The following is a 17516-nucleotide window of genomic DNA, read 5'->3' as shown; positions in this document are numbered from 1 at the left end:
CTGGAACTCCCTTCCTAGCAGCACTGTGGGTATACCTACACCATATGGACTACGGCGGTTCAAGAAGGTAGCTCACCACCACTTTCTCAAGGTCAATTGGGGATGGGCAATAAATGCTGGCCCAGCCAGCGAAGCCCACAACCCGTGAATGAATTTTTAAAAAGCCTCTGATCTCTGACAACAGTTCCTGGTTCCCCATCATGATGCGTGTTTTGGTCAGGTGTAATTATACATGGTACATGTCAGGTAGTCACTTTATAGCAATAAGTGCTAAATTCAAATTATATTGACTGATGTTTAAACCTAATTTGAGGAAATAGATGCTGAAGCAAATGAAATAGAACCCTTGATATTAACAAGGCGCCCAACAGTTGAGTACGGAAGAGCTGCAAGATTAAATAAATGACAACTGTCTAAAATTGGAATGAATATCACTTACAAGGTGACATGTTGCTTTACTCTGCTTTCAGAGCTGAATAATACATCTGAGTTATTAGATTGACCTTAGCCTATTAATTTGTCACTGCCTAAATCTGTGTATGTGGAGCCTTTCTGTTATGTGCTACAAACAAATTATTTAGTGTTTATTAACTAATTTGATGAAAGTTCACATTTAGATGCATTGATAAAAGAATTGTACCTACACACAGCCAAGCTGAGATAAGCTACTGGCACAGACTGGGAATCAAGCCTGAGACTTTCAGTTACACTCAGTTACACACTTACTTAACCAAGTGAGCCATCAAACTGTTATGGAATACAGCTATTATATGAGGCCACCTCAGCTGACTTGATTTAAGAAATACCTTTCATATGTATTGCAAGTGAGTTGTGTCTAAGAGTTGATTTTCAGAGCATTTCTATCTATTTTCACCTGCAGAGCGAACATATCTGGCATTAGACTGGGATCCTGAAATAAAGAAGCGATGCTTTGATGACAATGCAGCAGAGGTAATATATGTACCGAACATGTAAGAGGATAAACGGTTACAATGCGCTAAGTTGTTTTAACTTGGTAAAAAAATAGCATGACTAAAAATAGAAGACACCTAGAATGGTTGTCACATCCTTTTTTTCCCTAATAAGAGTTCTTCCATATTTAAGTGTAGTTAACTTTAGTTGTACATGCAAACCACATTGTAGCTTCTGTGTCAAAACTGAACTTTAAGATAATGGCTCTAGAAAAAATTGCACAAGAACAGCTACTTTCTGTGACAGATTCAAATCCATTTTATGAGGTAAAGTTGTTACTTAGAAAGCTGTCCTCCCTACAGATCAGCTGTCTCACGCTGTTCCTGACGCAGAATAATTTTTCTTTTTTTAAAAAAAATAAATCAGTCATTGATCTGGATCCTGAAATTATTGAGCATCATCCCACCTGCAGTCAATGCGTTTGCTTAACAACTCACTGACCTACATTGGCTCCTGGTTAAAGCAATGCCTCAATTTCAGAATTCCCATCTTTGATTTCAAATCTCTCCATGCCCTTGCCCTCCCTACCTCTGGAATCTCTTCCAGCCACACAACCCTGTGAGGTATCTGCGCTCCTCTAGCGGACCCCTGAGTTTAATTGCACTACCGTTGGTGGCCATGCCTTCACCTGCCATGGCCCTAAAGCTCTCAAACTACATCTCTAAATCTCTCTGCCTCTCTCCATAAAGCCTATTTATTTGACCAAGTCTTTGGCAATCTGCCCAAATATATCCTTATGTTGCTTGGTATCAAATTTTACTTTGTAACACCCATTAAGAGCCTTGGAACATTTTATGAAATTAAAGGCACTATATGAATAGGAAGTTGCTGAAACAATATGGCTGCACCTCAGCAGGAGAATAATGGGGAGATGCTGGCGTGGTGGTAATGTCACAGGACTAGTAATCCAGAGTCCCAGGTTAATGCTCTGGAGACATGGGTTCAAATCCCACTAAGGCAGCTGGTAGAATTTAAATTCAGTTCAATAAAAGCTAGTCTCAGTAATGGTGACCATGAAAATATCATTGATTGTCGTAAAAACCCATCTGATTCACTATTGCTCTTTAGGGAAGGAAATCTACCATCCTTACCTGGTCTGGCCTATATGTAACTCCAGATCCATAGCAATGTGGTTGACTCTTAACTGCCCTCAGAAATGGCCTGGCAAGTCACAAGGGTTCTTAGGGATATGCAGCAAATGTTGGCTTTGCCAGTGATGCCTACATCCCATGAAAGAATAAATGGTGCATGTCATGATGTAATCATCTGTCCTTCATTTAAAAAAAATGTCTTTTACTGTGAGGCATGATATGGGAAATTGTAGGTACTTTTCAGGAATGCATTCACTGATATTTTTCTACATTGCAACAATCATTTAGTAAACATAAGCATAGAGCGAGCATTTTTGTACTGTAGTGGTTAAATCATTTTCTGTTATAATTTTGCAAACTGAAGTAAGAGATTCTTGTATTTTTTAATTTAGGATTTTGAGAAGCATGAAAGCATGGAATATAGGCCTCAGAAAAAAATGTTTGTAAAGTTAAAAGACTGTATTGAACTTTTTACAACTAAGGAGAAGCTGGGTGTAGAGGACCCATGGTGAGTAATATTAAGTTGTTTTGGGTAGAATTGAAACTCTAAATCAATGTAATTGAGGATATTGCTAAATTCTATTAATAATGATTGTCAGCTTATCATAGTACCATAGAAATCTACAGTACATAAGGCTTTGGGCTTGTCTTGTCTGTCCCAGCTGAAAAAGAGCTATCTGACCTAATCCCACTCTGAGACAGGGAGTTTAAGATTCCCACTATCCTCTGGGTGGAAAATCTTCTCAACTGCCCTTAATCTTTCTACCAATTAATTTAAATCTGTGTGCCCTCGAAATTGACCTCTCTGCTAAAGGAAATAGGCCCTTCCTATTCCACTCTATCTTAGGCCTCTCAGGATTTTGTACACATCAATTAAATCTTCCCCCTCCTCTCTGCCAAAGAAAACAACCTCAGCCTATCCAATCTTTTCCCATACCTCAAATTTTCCAATCCTGGACACAGCCTTGTAAATCTCCTCTATATCCTCTCTAGTGCGATTACATCCTCCCTGTGGTGACCAGAATTACACACAGTACTCTAGCTGCTGCCTAACCAATGTTTTACATTTGTAGCGTTGTCTCCCTGCTCTTATTCTAAATTCCTTGGTTAATGAAGGAAAGTATGTTGTATGTCACCTTAACTGCCGTTTCTCCCTATCCGGCTACCTTCAGGGTACTTGCACTTCTAATTCCTTTCCTCCGCTATACTTAATAGCTTACCATTTGTTATATTTTCCTTTGCCCTGTTTGCGCTCCAAAAGAATAACTTCACACAACAGATTGCATTTCATTTGTTACTTTTCTGACCAGCCCATTGATTTCCTCCTACAGAGCAGCTTTTTTCCCTCAATATCAACTACATTGCCATTTTTTGTATCATCTGTAAACTTCTTAATATTCCCCCCACATTTCAGTCTAAATCATTGATATATGCCTCAAAAACCTGGTACTGAGCCTTGTAGAGCCCCACTGGAAACAGCCTTCCAATCATGAAAACACTCATCGACCATTACCATTTGCTTCTTGCCACAGAGCCAATTTTGAATCCAACTTGCCACTTTCCCTTGGAACTCATGTGGTTTTGCTTTTCTGACCAATAAGCCAGGTGAGACTTTGTCAAAAACCTTGCTAAAATACATGTAGTTTTGGATTTATTCAGCCAAATGATTTATTTGACCATTGCTAATCAGCCAGATGAATAACTCATTTAAAAGGAATAAAAAAATAGGAAACCCACATAGAAGGCTAGTCATGCCCAAGTTCAGAGGACAGAATGTTTAAAGATTGCCTCTGGAAACAATGTAAGTGTTGGGAGCTATGAAAAGCTATATTAATTGGAGCAAGAAGTCAAAGTGAAGGAAGGAGGTCAAAATGAAGCTTTCTAGATTAATGATCACAATGCTGTACATCATCAACCTCCTATTACTGCTCCTGAAGTTATTTGTCTTTACTTGTGTTGGTTGTGAAGATGCCCTATGTGGTGCCGTATATTGCTTGTGGGGTGGGGGAGTGTGTGTGTGTACACAATGTGTTTGTAGCTGTTTTTTACACCTCATTGCACTGCTTACATGTGTGGGCTTGGCATCTGGTATTTCCAAATATATTTTTATTTGACGTAATATCATAGTTGGCTTAATTATGGCGGAGGTGAGGCTTTTTGTTCAACAGGTGTTTAAATTGTCAGACACATTGTGTCTAAAATGCGCCAGTCTCCGTTGTAGAAGATTTTACTGCAAGCAAAGTGCCCAATATTCAGAATACTTTGTTCCTAAGAGACTGAGAAACTTAAGAACTTGGGAGTTCTTTCAATCGTACATTTGGCGATCAGATTTGGAGAAAAGGTTTTTCTCATAGGTTGGAGAGATTGCTATTTGATGAAGGAGAAGAAATGGGAAGAATAGTACTTTTTTCAATTGTTTTCCTTCAGGTACTGTCCAAACTGCAAACAACATCAGCAAGCCACCAAAAAACTAGACCTGTGGTCATTACCCCCTGTGCTGGTGGTGCACTTGAAGCGATTTTCCTATAGTCGTTACTGGCGAGACAAACTGGACACACTGGTTGATTTTCCTATTAGGTATGTCTCAGAGTGAGTTAAATCTGGTCACAGCTCTCCTGATTAGATAGGTGCACATTCAGATGCAAGTGTTTAGATCTGCAGCAGGGTCTCACTTCTGAATTGGTGCTGTGGATAGTACTGATAGTCTCTTTTGCATCAAATGCGCACACTCTTAAATTCACCCAGGTTTGACGTTGCTCAAGCTGCAGGTTCAAGTCCCAGAGTTGTCTTACCCATATGAAGACAAGCTAAGATAATATGGTGCAGTCATGTTAGTTTAAAATGTCAGCGAATGTGAGTGGAGTTTGTCCTAGGCTTTGGCGGTGTTTGAAACTAGCCTGGATAAGTGTATGTGTGTGTGTCAGGCAGGGAGGGAGACTGAATAATATTGCTGACCTGTCTGTCGCTGACATTTCTGGGTGAAATTAGTCTACTCTGGTAGCACAAAACAGTAGCCAGTTACACACCGTGCCACATTTAATTTTCCATTGACTTGGAAAATATTATGAGGATTTTAAAGTTCAAACCAAGTTAGACTGACAGCAAAACTAACAGAGTCTCCAAAAAGGGTTTGAACTCTAGTTCTGTGAAATTCAAAGGAAAATTAGACCATGTGCTATGTGTAACAGGCTGCAAATTCACTATCTGCCCAATTTACAATGTTGGTAAAGAGCAATGTCACTCCCTTCATCTTGTTATCTAAGTGTGCAATGGTACAGAGTACAGTGGTTTCGGAGAAGTTTACTGTCTCCTCCCTAAAGAAGGGTGTCCTGATATAATGGGGAAGAAACATAGTGTAATTGAAAGGATGTGTAGGGCTGAAAATGTTTAACCCAGTAGCTTTCAAATAGCCAAGTCAGGAGATCACTCTTATTAACTTTTTGATACACTCCCAAGAACCCACTTGTCATTTCTGAAGGGCAGCGTCGCTACTCAAAGGAACTGTACTGTTATTGCAGGAAACAACATTTATTAGTGTATGGCAACTGATACACCATGTTAGAATGTCCACGGATTAATCAAAAATTGAAATGCCTGATGGACAAAAAGAAATCTGACAATCCCAGGATCCTTTTGCAGACTCCCCCTATCTGGGAACCTCAGTTTTAAACCCTGTTCCTGTTGTCAAGAATGTACCTAATCACTGAACAGGGCGCTTTTCTCTAGAAAAGAAAAGGCTAAGGGGTGACCTAATAGAACTCTTTAAAATTATGAAAGGCTTTGTTAGGGTAAACATAGTGAAGATGTTTCCACTTATTTGGGAGACCAAAACTAAGGGTCATAAATATAAAATAGTGACTAATAAATCAAATAAAGAATTCAAGAAAAGCTTCTTTACCCAGAGGAATTCTGCCACAAGGAACGAAGGGGAAACTAAATATGCACATGAGGGAGAAAGGAACAGGGTGAAATGAAGAGGAATGGAAGGAGGCTTTTGTGGAACATAAACACCAGCACAGACCAGTTGGGTCAAATGGCCTGTTTCTCAGCTGTTATTTCTATGTAATATTAGAGATGTGGGTCATAACTGCTGCAATTACATTTTTGACGATTCTGTCCCTATGCTGCCTAGGCTTGGGGCATCAACACCTCACAAAATAATGGGGCCTTGAATTGTGCCATTGATCACCACCTTGTTCAGTTTCCACATTAGCTGCATCATTCTGGGAAACACTGAGGCTAGGCAATGGACCTATACTGCCACCATGGACAGGAGACAGACTAGGAAGCAAATGTTGTGCTGGGCAAAATCAGGACAAGGGCAGTCAAGGAAGGGCAATGAGAAAGAGAGAGAGAGAGAGCCCAGTAACAAAGTAGTAATTGGGAACTGATATAGAGACATAAGATTGAAAGTTGAAGCACCTCAATATATGTACAGAAATAGAATTCCATTAGTTCTTCCCCTCCAGTATTCACTCTGTTTACAGATGTTAACTTTGCATCTAACAAGCCAGGGATAAAATGGGTTTTATTCATTCTGCATGTAATATTTACATAGAGTAACATTGCATGTAATTTGATATATTAAGATTTGTATATTTACAAGGATAATGGTTGAAATTGGATGGATAATAAGAGGAGCTGGTTATATATGGTGAACAGCTATTCTGATAAGCTAGTGCTAATGTCTGCAAGTAGAGCATTTTTAGAGTCGTGGACAAGTAAATGTTAATGTAATGCTTCTTCATTTTCAATAGTGATTTAGATATGTCTGAATTTCTTATCAATCCAAATGCTGGTCGTTGTGAATATAATTTGATTGCTGTGTCAAATCACTACGGTGGAATGGGTGGAGGACATTGTAAGTATTCTGAATCGGAATTCTTTTTCTATATGTATGCCAGAATGTTGGACCCATAGTGGTGACGTTTTGAGTTGTTTTACATTCTTATTCAAACTAAAATTTATCAATCAACTGCTTACAGCTTCCTCTATGTTGTCTAGTTTCAATTGCCAGCAGTGGGTAAATTGTATTAGTCCTTATCTCAGTTAAATGATCCAGAGAGCAGGGGGGATCTCAGTGTAGGGGTGGGGTGCGGGAGGGGAAGGGTGGGGGGTGACCTGTAAATAAATTCCATTCAACTATTGTGCAATCACCCTGATAGCCTTCAAAAGTGACTGACTGTTGGTTATCTGGAAGTAACTGACTGACATGAATTCTAGGTCTCTGCTGAAATGACTGACCATCTCTAAATTGTCAACTTGCTTGTCTGATGTGCAGAGTGTATAAGCAGAAATATCTTCCTGTTAAATATTGAAAGGACCAATGTCTTTGGTCCCCACCACAAACACAGTAGCCTAGATGCTGACTTCATCCCTCTCCCTATCTGGAACTATCTGAGACTGAATCAGACTGTTCACAACCTTGGAGTGATATTTGACACAGGAATGAGTTTCTGAATGCATATCATACCATCAGTAAGATTGTCAATTTCCATCTAAGTAACATCCCCCGATTCCACTGCTGCTGAAACCCTCAGCCATATCTTTGTTATCTCTAGACTTCACTATTACAACACACCCCTGGTTGGCCTCTCTACCTACATTCCACCTTCCGTAAGCTTGAGGCCATCGAAAACTCTGCTGCCCATGTACTAACTTGCACCAAGCCCCATTTGTCCCATCACCCCTGTGCTCACCGACTTACATTGGGTCCTGGTTAAGCAGCGCTTCAATTTTTAAATCCTCATCTTTGTTTCAAATCGCTTTGCTCCTCCCTAACTGTAATTTCCTCCAACCATGCATTCCTCCCAAGATATCTGCACACCTTGAGCTCTGATTTCAATTGCGCCATCATTGGTAGCTATGCTTTTAGCTGCTAAGGCCTTAAGTTTAAAAATTCTCTCCCTAAGCCTTCCTCCCTTTCCTTCCTCTTTTAAGACACTTTGTAAAACCTACGTCTCTGATCAACCTTTTGGTCATCTGCCCTAAAATTTCCTTCTGTGGTTTGGTTTCAAATTTTGCTTTATAATCACTCCAGTTGAGTGCTTTGGGTCACTTTACTACATTAAAAGCACTACATAAATGCAAGTTGTTGTTGCTGGCATTAATTTTGGGTCTGTTGAAACGACTGATGTTGGGTCTCTGCAGAAACTAGCTTACTGAATGTTGATCGACTAATGTTAACGTTTCAATTTGCTGTGATGGGTCTGCTTTGACTTTCCTCTTGGCTACAGATGAAGCAGTTTCGATATTCTTTAGTGCTGCACCACATTTACTGTCTCGGTCTTGTACAAACAGCAGTAATAACAAAGATGACTTTTGTTTAGGTTGATGCCTGAGAAAACTATTTATTTTCCTCCTGTGCCTTGAACATCGTTTGGCCTCAACAAATCGAAGTATTTTGTTTTCGCAACAAAGCACCCACACCACAAGAGTCACTACTATCTGTGATCTAGGCCATTGAGCGTTCCAAAATATCAAGCCGCTTTATAATGGGAACTACTCACTGTTGTTGAGCATAATTTCAAAGCCAGATTTCTCCCACAGTAACTTTCTGTTTCGGAAGCTCTCCTGCAAAGCTTGTGCTGTTTTTTTAAACGGAAATTTGAATACTTCTGAAGTAAAAATGGTGGAGGGGGGAGGAGTTACAGCTTTAAACATCCAAGATGTTCGGTAGACTTCTGTGCTGAAATGTCCTTATGTGGCAATAATTGGCCAGCTAACTGTGCTGCATTTCCTGTGCTGCTCTTTGGATTTTGTTGTTTTAGTCAGTATGCAGTGATTTGAAAATAAAATGAATCAATACATTTTAAACATTAAGTTAAAGATTGTGTTAAATTTATAAGAACAGAAAATATTCCAGAATATTTCTGGTCTGTATTTTCTATTGTCATTGTGCTAACTTGCCTTTATCCCAAAGACACAGCCTTTGCCAAGAACAAAGATGACAATAAGTGGTACTATTTTGATGACACCAGTGTTTCATCAGCAACAGAAGACCAAATAGTGGCAAGTTTTTTTTTCAATAATATTATCCCACATAACAGAATGCTGCATTGTATTAATAACTGGTTGTAAGCTTTAGGAAGGCAATATGTCCTAACACACAGATGTTAAAGTTCATGATTTTTTGCAAAAGTTTGGTTTGAATCACCCGATGATGCAAATTTTTGATACTAATTTACTTGACATTTTTCAAGTCCTTGGGGCCTTCCAAAGCACTGTCTATGATGCACTTGTGAAGTGCGGTCAGTGGTAAAATGGATCGTGCTAGAAAATTAAATGTGTGATTTAGCCCAGTGTAAGCAAGTATAACGCCCATTTGCGTACAGCAGGGTGCTACAAACAATAGGATAGAGACCAGATAACTATTTTAGTGGTTGAGGAATTAATGTTTCCCCCGACATTTGATTTTGATGCATTTTCTTCAAATAATTCTATGGGATTCAATATATCCAGCAGTGTTTAGTCATGGTTGAACATCTCATCTGAAATATAGCACTTCCAATAATGCAGCACTTCTTTTTCAGAAGGCCAATTTCAGAAAGCCAATTGATGAAGGATAGAATTGGAGTCAACACATACTTTCATATTTCTTTACAGTTACACATTATAAGCACACTCTTCCTAAATCAACAAACGTAGTTTCAGTCTGTCTGTTTATAGTGATTCAAGTGAATCACCAGTTAATGTCCATCACTGCATACAATTAAACATAATTAATGAACAAATAACTCTTGGTACACAAGCAATGATGTGTCAATCAGGGCTAGGTACTCTTAATGTCTGGGCTGGAGCTGGATCCATGACTACTTCACTGTTAAGTGAAAGTGCTACAGCTGAGCCATTTTCTGATTCCTAAGACAGCTGCAGCTCTTTGTGTCATATTTTGTGCTGCCACTCTATGGGCTGAATTTTGCCCTTGACGGGCGGGCCCGACCGACTCGGCGGTGGGCGGGCAGCCAATCGCCACCACCGAAACGGGCCCCACCGCCATTTTACATGGGCGGGCCAATTAAGGCCCACCCAGCATGACGCCCGACGGGAAGCACTATGCACTTCCTGTGCGGGCAGGGTGGGGGGGCGGATTCCCCAAATGCGAGTGTGCGCGAAAGAGCGCACATCTCCCTGAGGCTAAGTGGTGCCTCAGGGAGATCGCTGAAAGACTGTGAAAGATTAAAAATAGAACAATAAAAAAAATTAACATGTCCCCCTCATGTGAAAATGTCACACGAGATGGGACATGTTAATAAAGTGCACATAAACTTTATTAAATTTTTTGAAATCCGAAATCAAACCTCATCCCAACAGTGGATGAGGTTTGTTAAAAAATCACTTAGCCGTTGGGCCCGTGCGATGAGCTGAAGTTCGCATGGGCTCCTCAAACTTTTCGTCAATTGGTGACTTAATGGCCTAAATAAGGCCTTTAATTAATGGCAGGCATGCATCGCGCTGCATAGCGCCCGCCGACCTAAACATCGTGATGCTCACGCGACGTCAGCGCACGACATTTTAAGCACTGACGTGCAGGCTCCACCACCCGCCCGTCAACCAGAAAATTCAGCCCTATATTTCTGCTCTTTTAGTTGTATTTATCCTTGATCTCCTCCCATTATTCCCTTGCCCATTGAAGATTATTGGATCTGTGGATGGCTTACTCACTAGCTGAAAGGATCTTTGGAGTTGGCTGGGTACCCTTGAGATTATTCCTGCCCCATTCAAAGGCAGAGACCTCCCTTTTAAAAAAAAAAGTGGCGAGAATTAGTAAAGCAAGATTAGTGTTCGAGTGTTTGTCCTGGTTGGATTCAAATTTGGGCAATTTAAATAAGTCTATAGCACCTATGTTGGTAGCATTTGGGTTGGTTCTATTTTATTTTGTAAAATGGTTAAGTGTCAAAACTGCAATGATTCTACTGAAGCGTAATCAGGAAATTGTGGTTACTGAGTTAGATGTGAACAGACACTTAATAAATTATCCCATGTTCTTTTTCATTCCAACAGTCCAAAGCAGCTTATGTCCTCTTCTACCAGAGACAAGATACAATCAGTGGTACAGGCTACTTTGCACACGATCATAGTGCTAAGAAGGAAACTTCTGCATCTTTAGGCATCCCGCGAGAGAGTGATGAGGACTGTAATGAAAACGATGTAGAGAATGAAAACTGCATGCACACAAACTGACAACTATGATGCCATGTTGAAACTCTCCAATGCAGATTCCTGCCCCAGACACTGGAAAACCAGAAGCATACCACAAATTAAGAGCGAAAGATCATCTGGAAAAGAGGTGCTACATCAGCCTGAGCTAAAAGCCATTTTGGATTTTTCGTGTTGAGATAGACTTAAGTGAATTACTTGAAGCTGAAGTGTATTAGAAACTCAATTAGAAGCTAATTGCGGTATATGATCCATGAAATCTATTTGTCTTACTGATGTATGCTGGTTCTTTACACTAAATATATGCAGAAATAATTAAGTGGTCCCCTTCTTCACTCCTGTCTATTGTTTTTGAAAATGTACTAGTTAATCTCCAAAAAAAAAACACATCAGTTATTTTTGTAAAGATTGTGTCCATGAGCTAAAGTAAATAGCAAAGTGTGCAATTGACATGCCTTGCTTTAGCAGTAGAGAACGTGAGCACTTAAACTGAATGGACGGCTGGTTCACTAATTCAGTGACAAAGCTCCTGCCATACTTTGTCTAAACAATCATTGTAAGGCCCATTGAAATTAAGGACTAGTGACAAAACTGTCGATTGAACGTGCTGTGCAATGACTTCCAAGTTCCCATAGAGCATCATCAATTGGCCTGTGTTATGGGTTACTGTTCCGGATAGGCTAAGTGCAACGCACTCACATTGTGGAAGTGCATAAAGCTTGTTTGTGTGTTGTGGACGTTTATAAAATCTACTTTAACCCTTTGAGGACTGCAGGGGCATTTCTGCACCAAAATAAGGAAGCAGAGGAAATTACAATTATGCTAATTCAAAGAATCAACTGAATTAGAAATGCTCAGCGGTCCCACCATATTTCTGCAATCCTACTTTCCAAATAGTTGTGAGGTGCAGCTTTAGAAGTGAACAGAAAATCGTTTCTGCAGGTATTCTGTGACAGAAAACATATTTTGTAAACTGCAAACGAGCTTGCAGTACTCAGGGTTAAAAATAGAATGTCGTAACAGATTAAATTGATGTGCTGGATAATTTTAATTTGTTCAGAAAACTTGGTTTGCACTCTTTATTTTTGGTGTATGACCAGGGGCCTAATGTAACTTACTTCGTATCTTTAAATTATTGTATTAAAAACTTACAATAGAGCTATGAATTACATTATCAAATTTGATAGAACAAGTGAGCAAGTGGGTTGATTTTATTTAATTCCTTTTTGGAATTCACCATAGCCTTACAGCATATTAAATTGTGTATAGTAAACATTTGCATGTTGCATTTACGGATTGTATATATTACTGGGTACATCTTGTTGAATTTATTAGTGAGCTGTACTTAAGGGGCCAGGATGCCAACAGCTTAGAGTGGAATTTTGATTTTTATTTTTTTGAATTGCTGCTTTCCATTTGATGTAGATCAAAGGATGTGTTTTTTGGTTTCTTCCTGTCATTGGCAGAAGCTACACAATGCTTATGGAATTGCTCTTCTCTGCCGAGGTCGATCGCTTTTGTGTCCCATTGCCAATAAAGGAAATGATCGTCTTCACTTTTAAATGAGAACAAAAGAAAAACGCAGATTAAAAACTGATTTGAATGGTGTATTGTATAAATAAGTTCACTCTGTGAGTGCACACTTGGTAAATTATTTTATTGAGATGTTATAGTTAAAGATATAGAAACACTATAGTAGGCCAGGGTGAGTTAAGTATGAGTCCAGAATGGCTTTGCTGAGTAACTTGATATTAGTGCTGATATTTCTCTTGATGTTTTACTGTCTATCTTTGCCTTTTTGATTTTATTCCCCCTTTGTTTTGTAAAATGAAAGTGACGGACCTCCAGCATGTCTGAGGTAAATATTTTGACTGCACTTCATTTCATTTGATTTTACATTTGAAACTTGCATGTTTGTTTATATAAATTTACAATAAAGTTATGCAAGGCCTTAGCTACTTCACTCTGTCCTGATAACTGGGTAAAGCATACTGCAAGCTCAGTTGTCATTGGTACTTGGGGAATATAAACTGCACTGGTATGGCCAAGTATAGTGTGGTAATACAAAATGTTTTTCAATGAAGGTTTACAACGTTTCATACTTAGCATTAAACGATTTGCTCAATTCGTGTGTCCTTAAAAGGATAATTTATTGTTAAAATATATTTGTGGGAACTTTGAAATAAAACTGCATAACGCGTGTATGCAATGATTGTAATCCTTACATATCAATAAAAATAGAAACAAAAGACCAAGCCATGAAGGATGCAATGAGCTAAAACTTTATGGGGTTTCATGGATAGTGTTCACATATGTATTGGTAAGGAGTGTGGATCCTCTTGTTTAATGTAGCTTATGTCAATGTGAATATGGGTATTTGGCCTATGAAGGTTAAAATCTGCACAAATTATAATCTGTGACTTGAGTGAAGGAAAATATGTCACTAGAAATTGCATAATTCAGATGCCTGAGGGTTAACCTTTCATGAGATTGAAAATGCCACCTTCCACCTCAAAAGGTTGGTGGAAATCATCAGCAGCAAAACCATCGAACTTGGTGACCAAAGAGAGTACTTCTTTCAGCTCTTAAAATGAGCAGAAATATAATCAGAGTCTCAAACTGCCCATTCCACTAGCCTTTTCAGAATAGGAAAGGTCACCATTATCATCATCCCCAAAATATGTGTACAGTTAAGAAACGAGCTGTGGTACGTGCTCACACCTGGAAATGCCCTGTTAGCATCTGAAAAGAAAAATAAGTTAAAGTTTCTGATGGGGCCCTCCAGAATCCCATTGTAAGCAGTTTGCTGGTCTTTATAACTTTTCCCCCCTAAACTTCTCTGCCTCTCTACCTCTTTCTGCTGAAAACCTACCTCTTTGAACAGGCTTTTGGTCATCTGCCCTATTATTTCTTTCTGTGGCTCAGTGCCAGTTTTTGTTAATGCTGCTGTGAAATGCTTTGGGATGTTTTACCTTGTTATAAGAACTATATAAATGTAGATGGTGGTTGTTGTCAGGTGCTCTCATCTTCTCTCCCTTACCTAGGACACGAGTAATTGTAGCTAAAAGAGAACGTGGGTGTAGCTGTTCCACTTAACCAGCTGCTGAGTGAAAGCTGCAAGAAGGTGCTTTCCCCCCTACTTCTTGTGAAGACTCACCTTGTCTCACAACAGTGATTAAGGATACTGCTTTATTTTGTAAGCCAAAGTGTATATGCTTAAGGTGATAGAAGACAGGTGCATTAATTTCAAATAATGGGAGAGGTACAAAATAAAAATCGAACCTGGGATGAAATCATTCAATGCATTGTCCCTCATTTGGAAAGAGCAATTCCATTATCCCACTACCTGCTCTTCCCCTTTTCCTCCTCAGGTACATATCCAATTCCCTTTTGAAAGTTACTGTTGAATCTGCTTCCACTATCCTTTCAGGCAGTTTATTCCAGATCATCATTATTCCCTGCATGAAAAAATTCCCATTTACCCTCCACCCCTACCCAAACCCGTTCTTTTGGCAATTAGCACAACTCTGTCCCCTCTGGTTATCGTGAATCATAAGGACATAAATTGTAAAGATTATTCTGGATTAGAAACTTTGCTGCCGATCCAGCTAATGTGGGGATCACAGCATAAGAAATAGGAGCAGGAGTTGGCCACTCGGCCTCTCGAGCCTGCTCCACCGGTCAATAAGACCATGGCTGATTTGATTGTAGCCTTAACTCCTCTTTTCTGCCACCCCGTAACCCTTGACTCCCTATGTCAAGCAAAAATCTGTCTAATTTAGCCTTGAATATATTCAATGACCCAGCCTCCATTGCTCCATGGAAGAGAATTCCAAACATCAATGACCGTTTGAGAGAAGAAATTACTTCTTATCTCTGTCTTAAATGGGAGACCCCTTATTTTGAAACTGTGCCTCCTAGTACTAGTTACCCCACCTAGGGGAAACATTCTCTCAGCATCTACTCTGTCAAGCCTGCTCAGAATCTTATGTTTAAATAAGATCACCTCTCATTCTTCTAAATTCCAATGAGTATAAATCCAACTAGCTCGACTTTTCCTGTTAAGACTAGCCCCTTATCCCAGGAATCAGCCTAATGAACCTTCTCTGAACTGCTCCTGTTGCAAGTATGTTCCTCCTTATGTGAGTTTCACACATTCAACAATGATGGCAGCTTGCACCTAGCATTGAACAGTAAAAGAATAAGGTTCAAACCTCAATAAAGTATTCAATGTTTCTGTTTGGATTTGCAATGATCCCCAATTATATAATCATACAGCAGAAAAGGAGGCAATTCAGCCCAACATAGCTGTGCCAGTCCTCTGAAAGAGCGATTTAATTAGTTCCACTCTCCCGAATGAATAATCTTTTCCTGTAAAATACGTTTTCCAGTATATTCCAATATCCTGCAAAAATACAAGTTGGGTTTTAACCACACGAAGTACACTGAGCTACAGAGATGACATTTCTTAGCAAGTTGGTTTTGCTCAGTAGTTTTATGAATGCTCATTCAGTAAGGTAACAGAAGCAAACAATTTTGGTTGTTGGACACCTGAAATCAGCACAATGTTGAAAATACTCAGCAGGTCAGGCAGCAATTGAGGGACAAACAGTTCATGTTTCAGGGCAATGGTCTTATCAGAAGTGGGTGATGTTAGACAATTGGACAAATACAGACCCAGGGAAAAGGAAAAACAGGAAATAAACGAAAAGGGAAAGGTCTGTAATAGGGTGGAGGACCAAAGGGATGATGGTGAAAGGCAAAATGGGGTGATCAGACAAATTTAGAAACAAAATATAAGTCCAGAGGAGGTGTAACTGATTACAGCAGAGGAGAGAAGCAAAGAAAATCTGGAGAAGTGGAGAAGGCTGTGACCCAGAAAAAAAGGCAGGTAGAATCATGGGTGTGGAACACTATAGGGGATTCCCATCCCAAGTACCAGCCCGCATCTTCACTCCAAGTAACTCTGGTGCAGCCATCCTCCATTACCAGCGCCAGCTGATCGAGAATGGTCAAAATCTAAAACTACTAAATCTGTTAAGACTGGAAGGTTGTAAAGTGCCAAGTAGAAAGATGTTTTTCAAGCTTGTGTTGAGTTTCTTTGGAAGGTACAGACCGAGAGCACAGCATAGAACGGGAGGGGGTGGAGAATTAAAATGGCAAGCAAACGGAAGCTCTGGGTCAGGCTAGTGGACTGACCAGAGGGGTTCAGCGAACCGATCACCCGACCTTGGTATTTGGTATCCCCAATGTAGAGAAACCTGATTTCAGCTCTTAGAATCAAATCTTTAGCTTTGCAAAGCCTTGGTTTGCTTGCACATCTGTTCATAACAGGCAGCAGCATTAAAATTAAGAATTGTGGTTAGATGTACTGGTTTCCTTATTAATGGCTCTGTAAAATCTCAAACTTGTCAGTTGGCCAGTTCTTGGAAAGGCTTCTTGTGTGAAGGAACAAATAATTACCTCAGTGTAGAGGAACATGATTAATTTGCCCAACACCTTATTATGCCGGCGCCAGTTCTAATTAGCATAATATAAAATTGCCAATCCTTAGGCCTTGGTTCACGTTTGTTTCTAAGACATTTTAAAATGTGTCCTGCTTTTATAACGTATTCTGGATATTTACTGATGCACAGTCCAGTAAATGTGAATGATTTAATTTCAATGTATACGTAATACCAAGAAATTCAAGAGATATCTTCAGATTAATGTAGTTTAAGGTTTACGAGTAGATATCATAAAGCAATGTACTTGTAATCAAATATATCTCAGCTGCTTAGTGTATCTGAGTTTACAATAAAGATGTGTTTGGATATACAAGGGTTTATTGTTATGATAAAGGATATGCCCCTATACTGGATCTCCCAGCTTAAACCTCTTGTCTTCTTACCTCCCCCCTTTTAAGATCCTCTTTAAACTCACTACTTTGGCCAAGTTTTTGGCCACCTTTCCTAATTTGGCCACCTTTGGCTTGGTGTCTTCTGCTTACACCTCTAGGAGATGCCTTTATTTTATATCAGAAATTCATATCTCAGTTTGGAGCTAAAATCACATACTCTCTTTTTGTATGCAATCAGTCATCTAACCTGTCTCCCAATTGTAATGCCTTGTGCATTGATAACAGACATTCCCTATCCTGCTTGGACCCATTTAATCTCTTAGGAGAGACAAAAAGCAAGATTAAAAATCCAGGCCAATTATGGGATGGTGGGGGGGTGCAGTTGGGAAAAGAAATCTGGAAAAATTCCTCTCCGACCACCACCCGCCCACCTCCCCCCGCCCCCACCGGCCACC

The 17516-nt window shown here is 39.6% G+C and overlaps 1 protein-coding gene across 9 annotated transcripts in view; it reads left to right on the top strand.

The window, feature by feature from the left end:
* Nucleotides 1-17042, top strand: part of usp15 (ubiquitin specific peptidase 15) — a 120516-nt gene extending 103474 nt beyond the window's left edge. For 7 of the 9 annotated variants that reach the window (XR_013580168.1, XM_078567828.1, XM_078567827.1 and 4 more), the window contains 6 exons: nt 881-951; nt 2456-2571; nt 4491-4640; nt 6821-6924; nt 8986-9074; nt 11067-17042. Coding sequence is in view for 7 of the 9 variants with exons in the window: in XM_078567828.1 (XP_078423954.1) it covers nt 881-951; nt 2456-2571; nt 4491-4640; nt 6821-6924; nt 8986-9074; nt 11067-11246 (710 nt within the window). In the remaining 2 variants the exon portion in view is untranslated. The remainder of the gene's footprint in view (nt 1-880; nt 952-2455; nt 2572-4490; nt 4641-6820; nt 6925-8985; nt 9075-11066) is intronic. The other 2 variants (XR_013580169.1, XM_078567826.1) reach the window with 1 other exon arrangement.
* The last annotated feature ends 474 nt before the right edge of the window (nt 17043-17516 follow it).

Source organism: Cetorhinus maximus, chromosome 22 (assembly GCF_964194155.1).
Source record: "Cetorhinus maximus chromosome 22, sCetMax3.hap1.1, whole genome shotgun sequence".
Lineage (NCBI taxonomy): Eukaryota > Metazoa > Chordata > Chondrichthyes > Lamniformes > Cetorhinidae > Cetorhinus > Cetorhinus maximus.
Note: the sequence above shows the minus strand (reverse complement) of the source record. Positions and strands in the feature narration are given on the sequence as shown.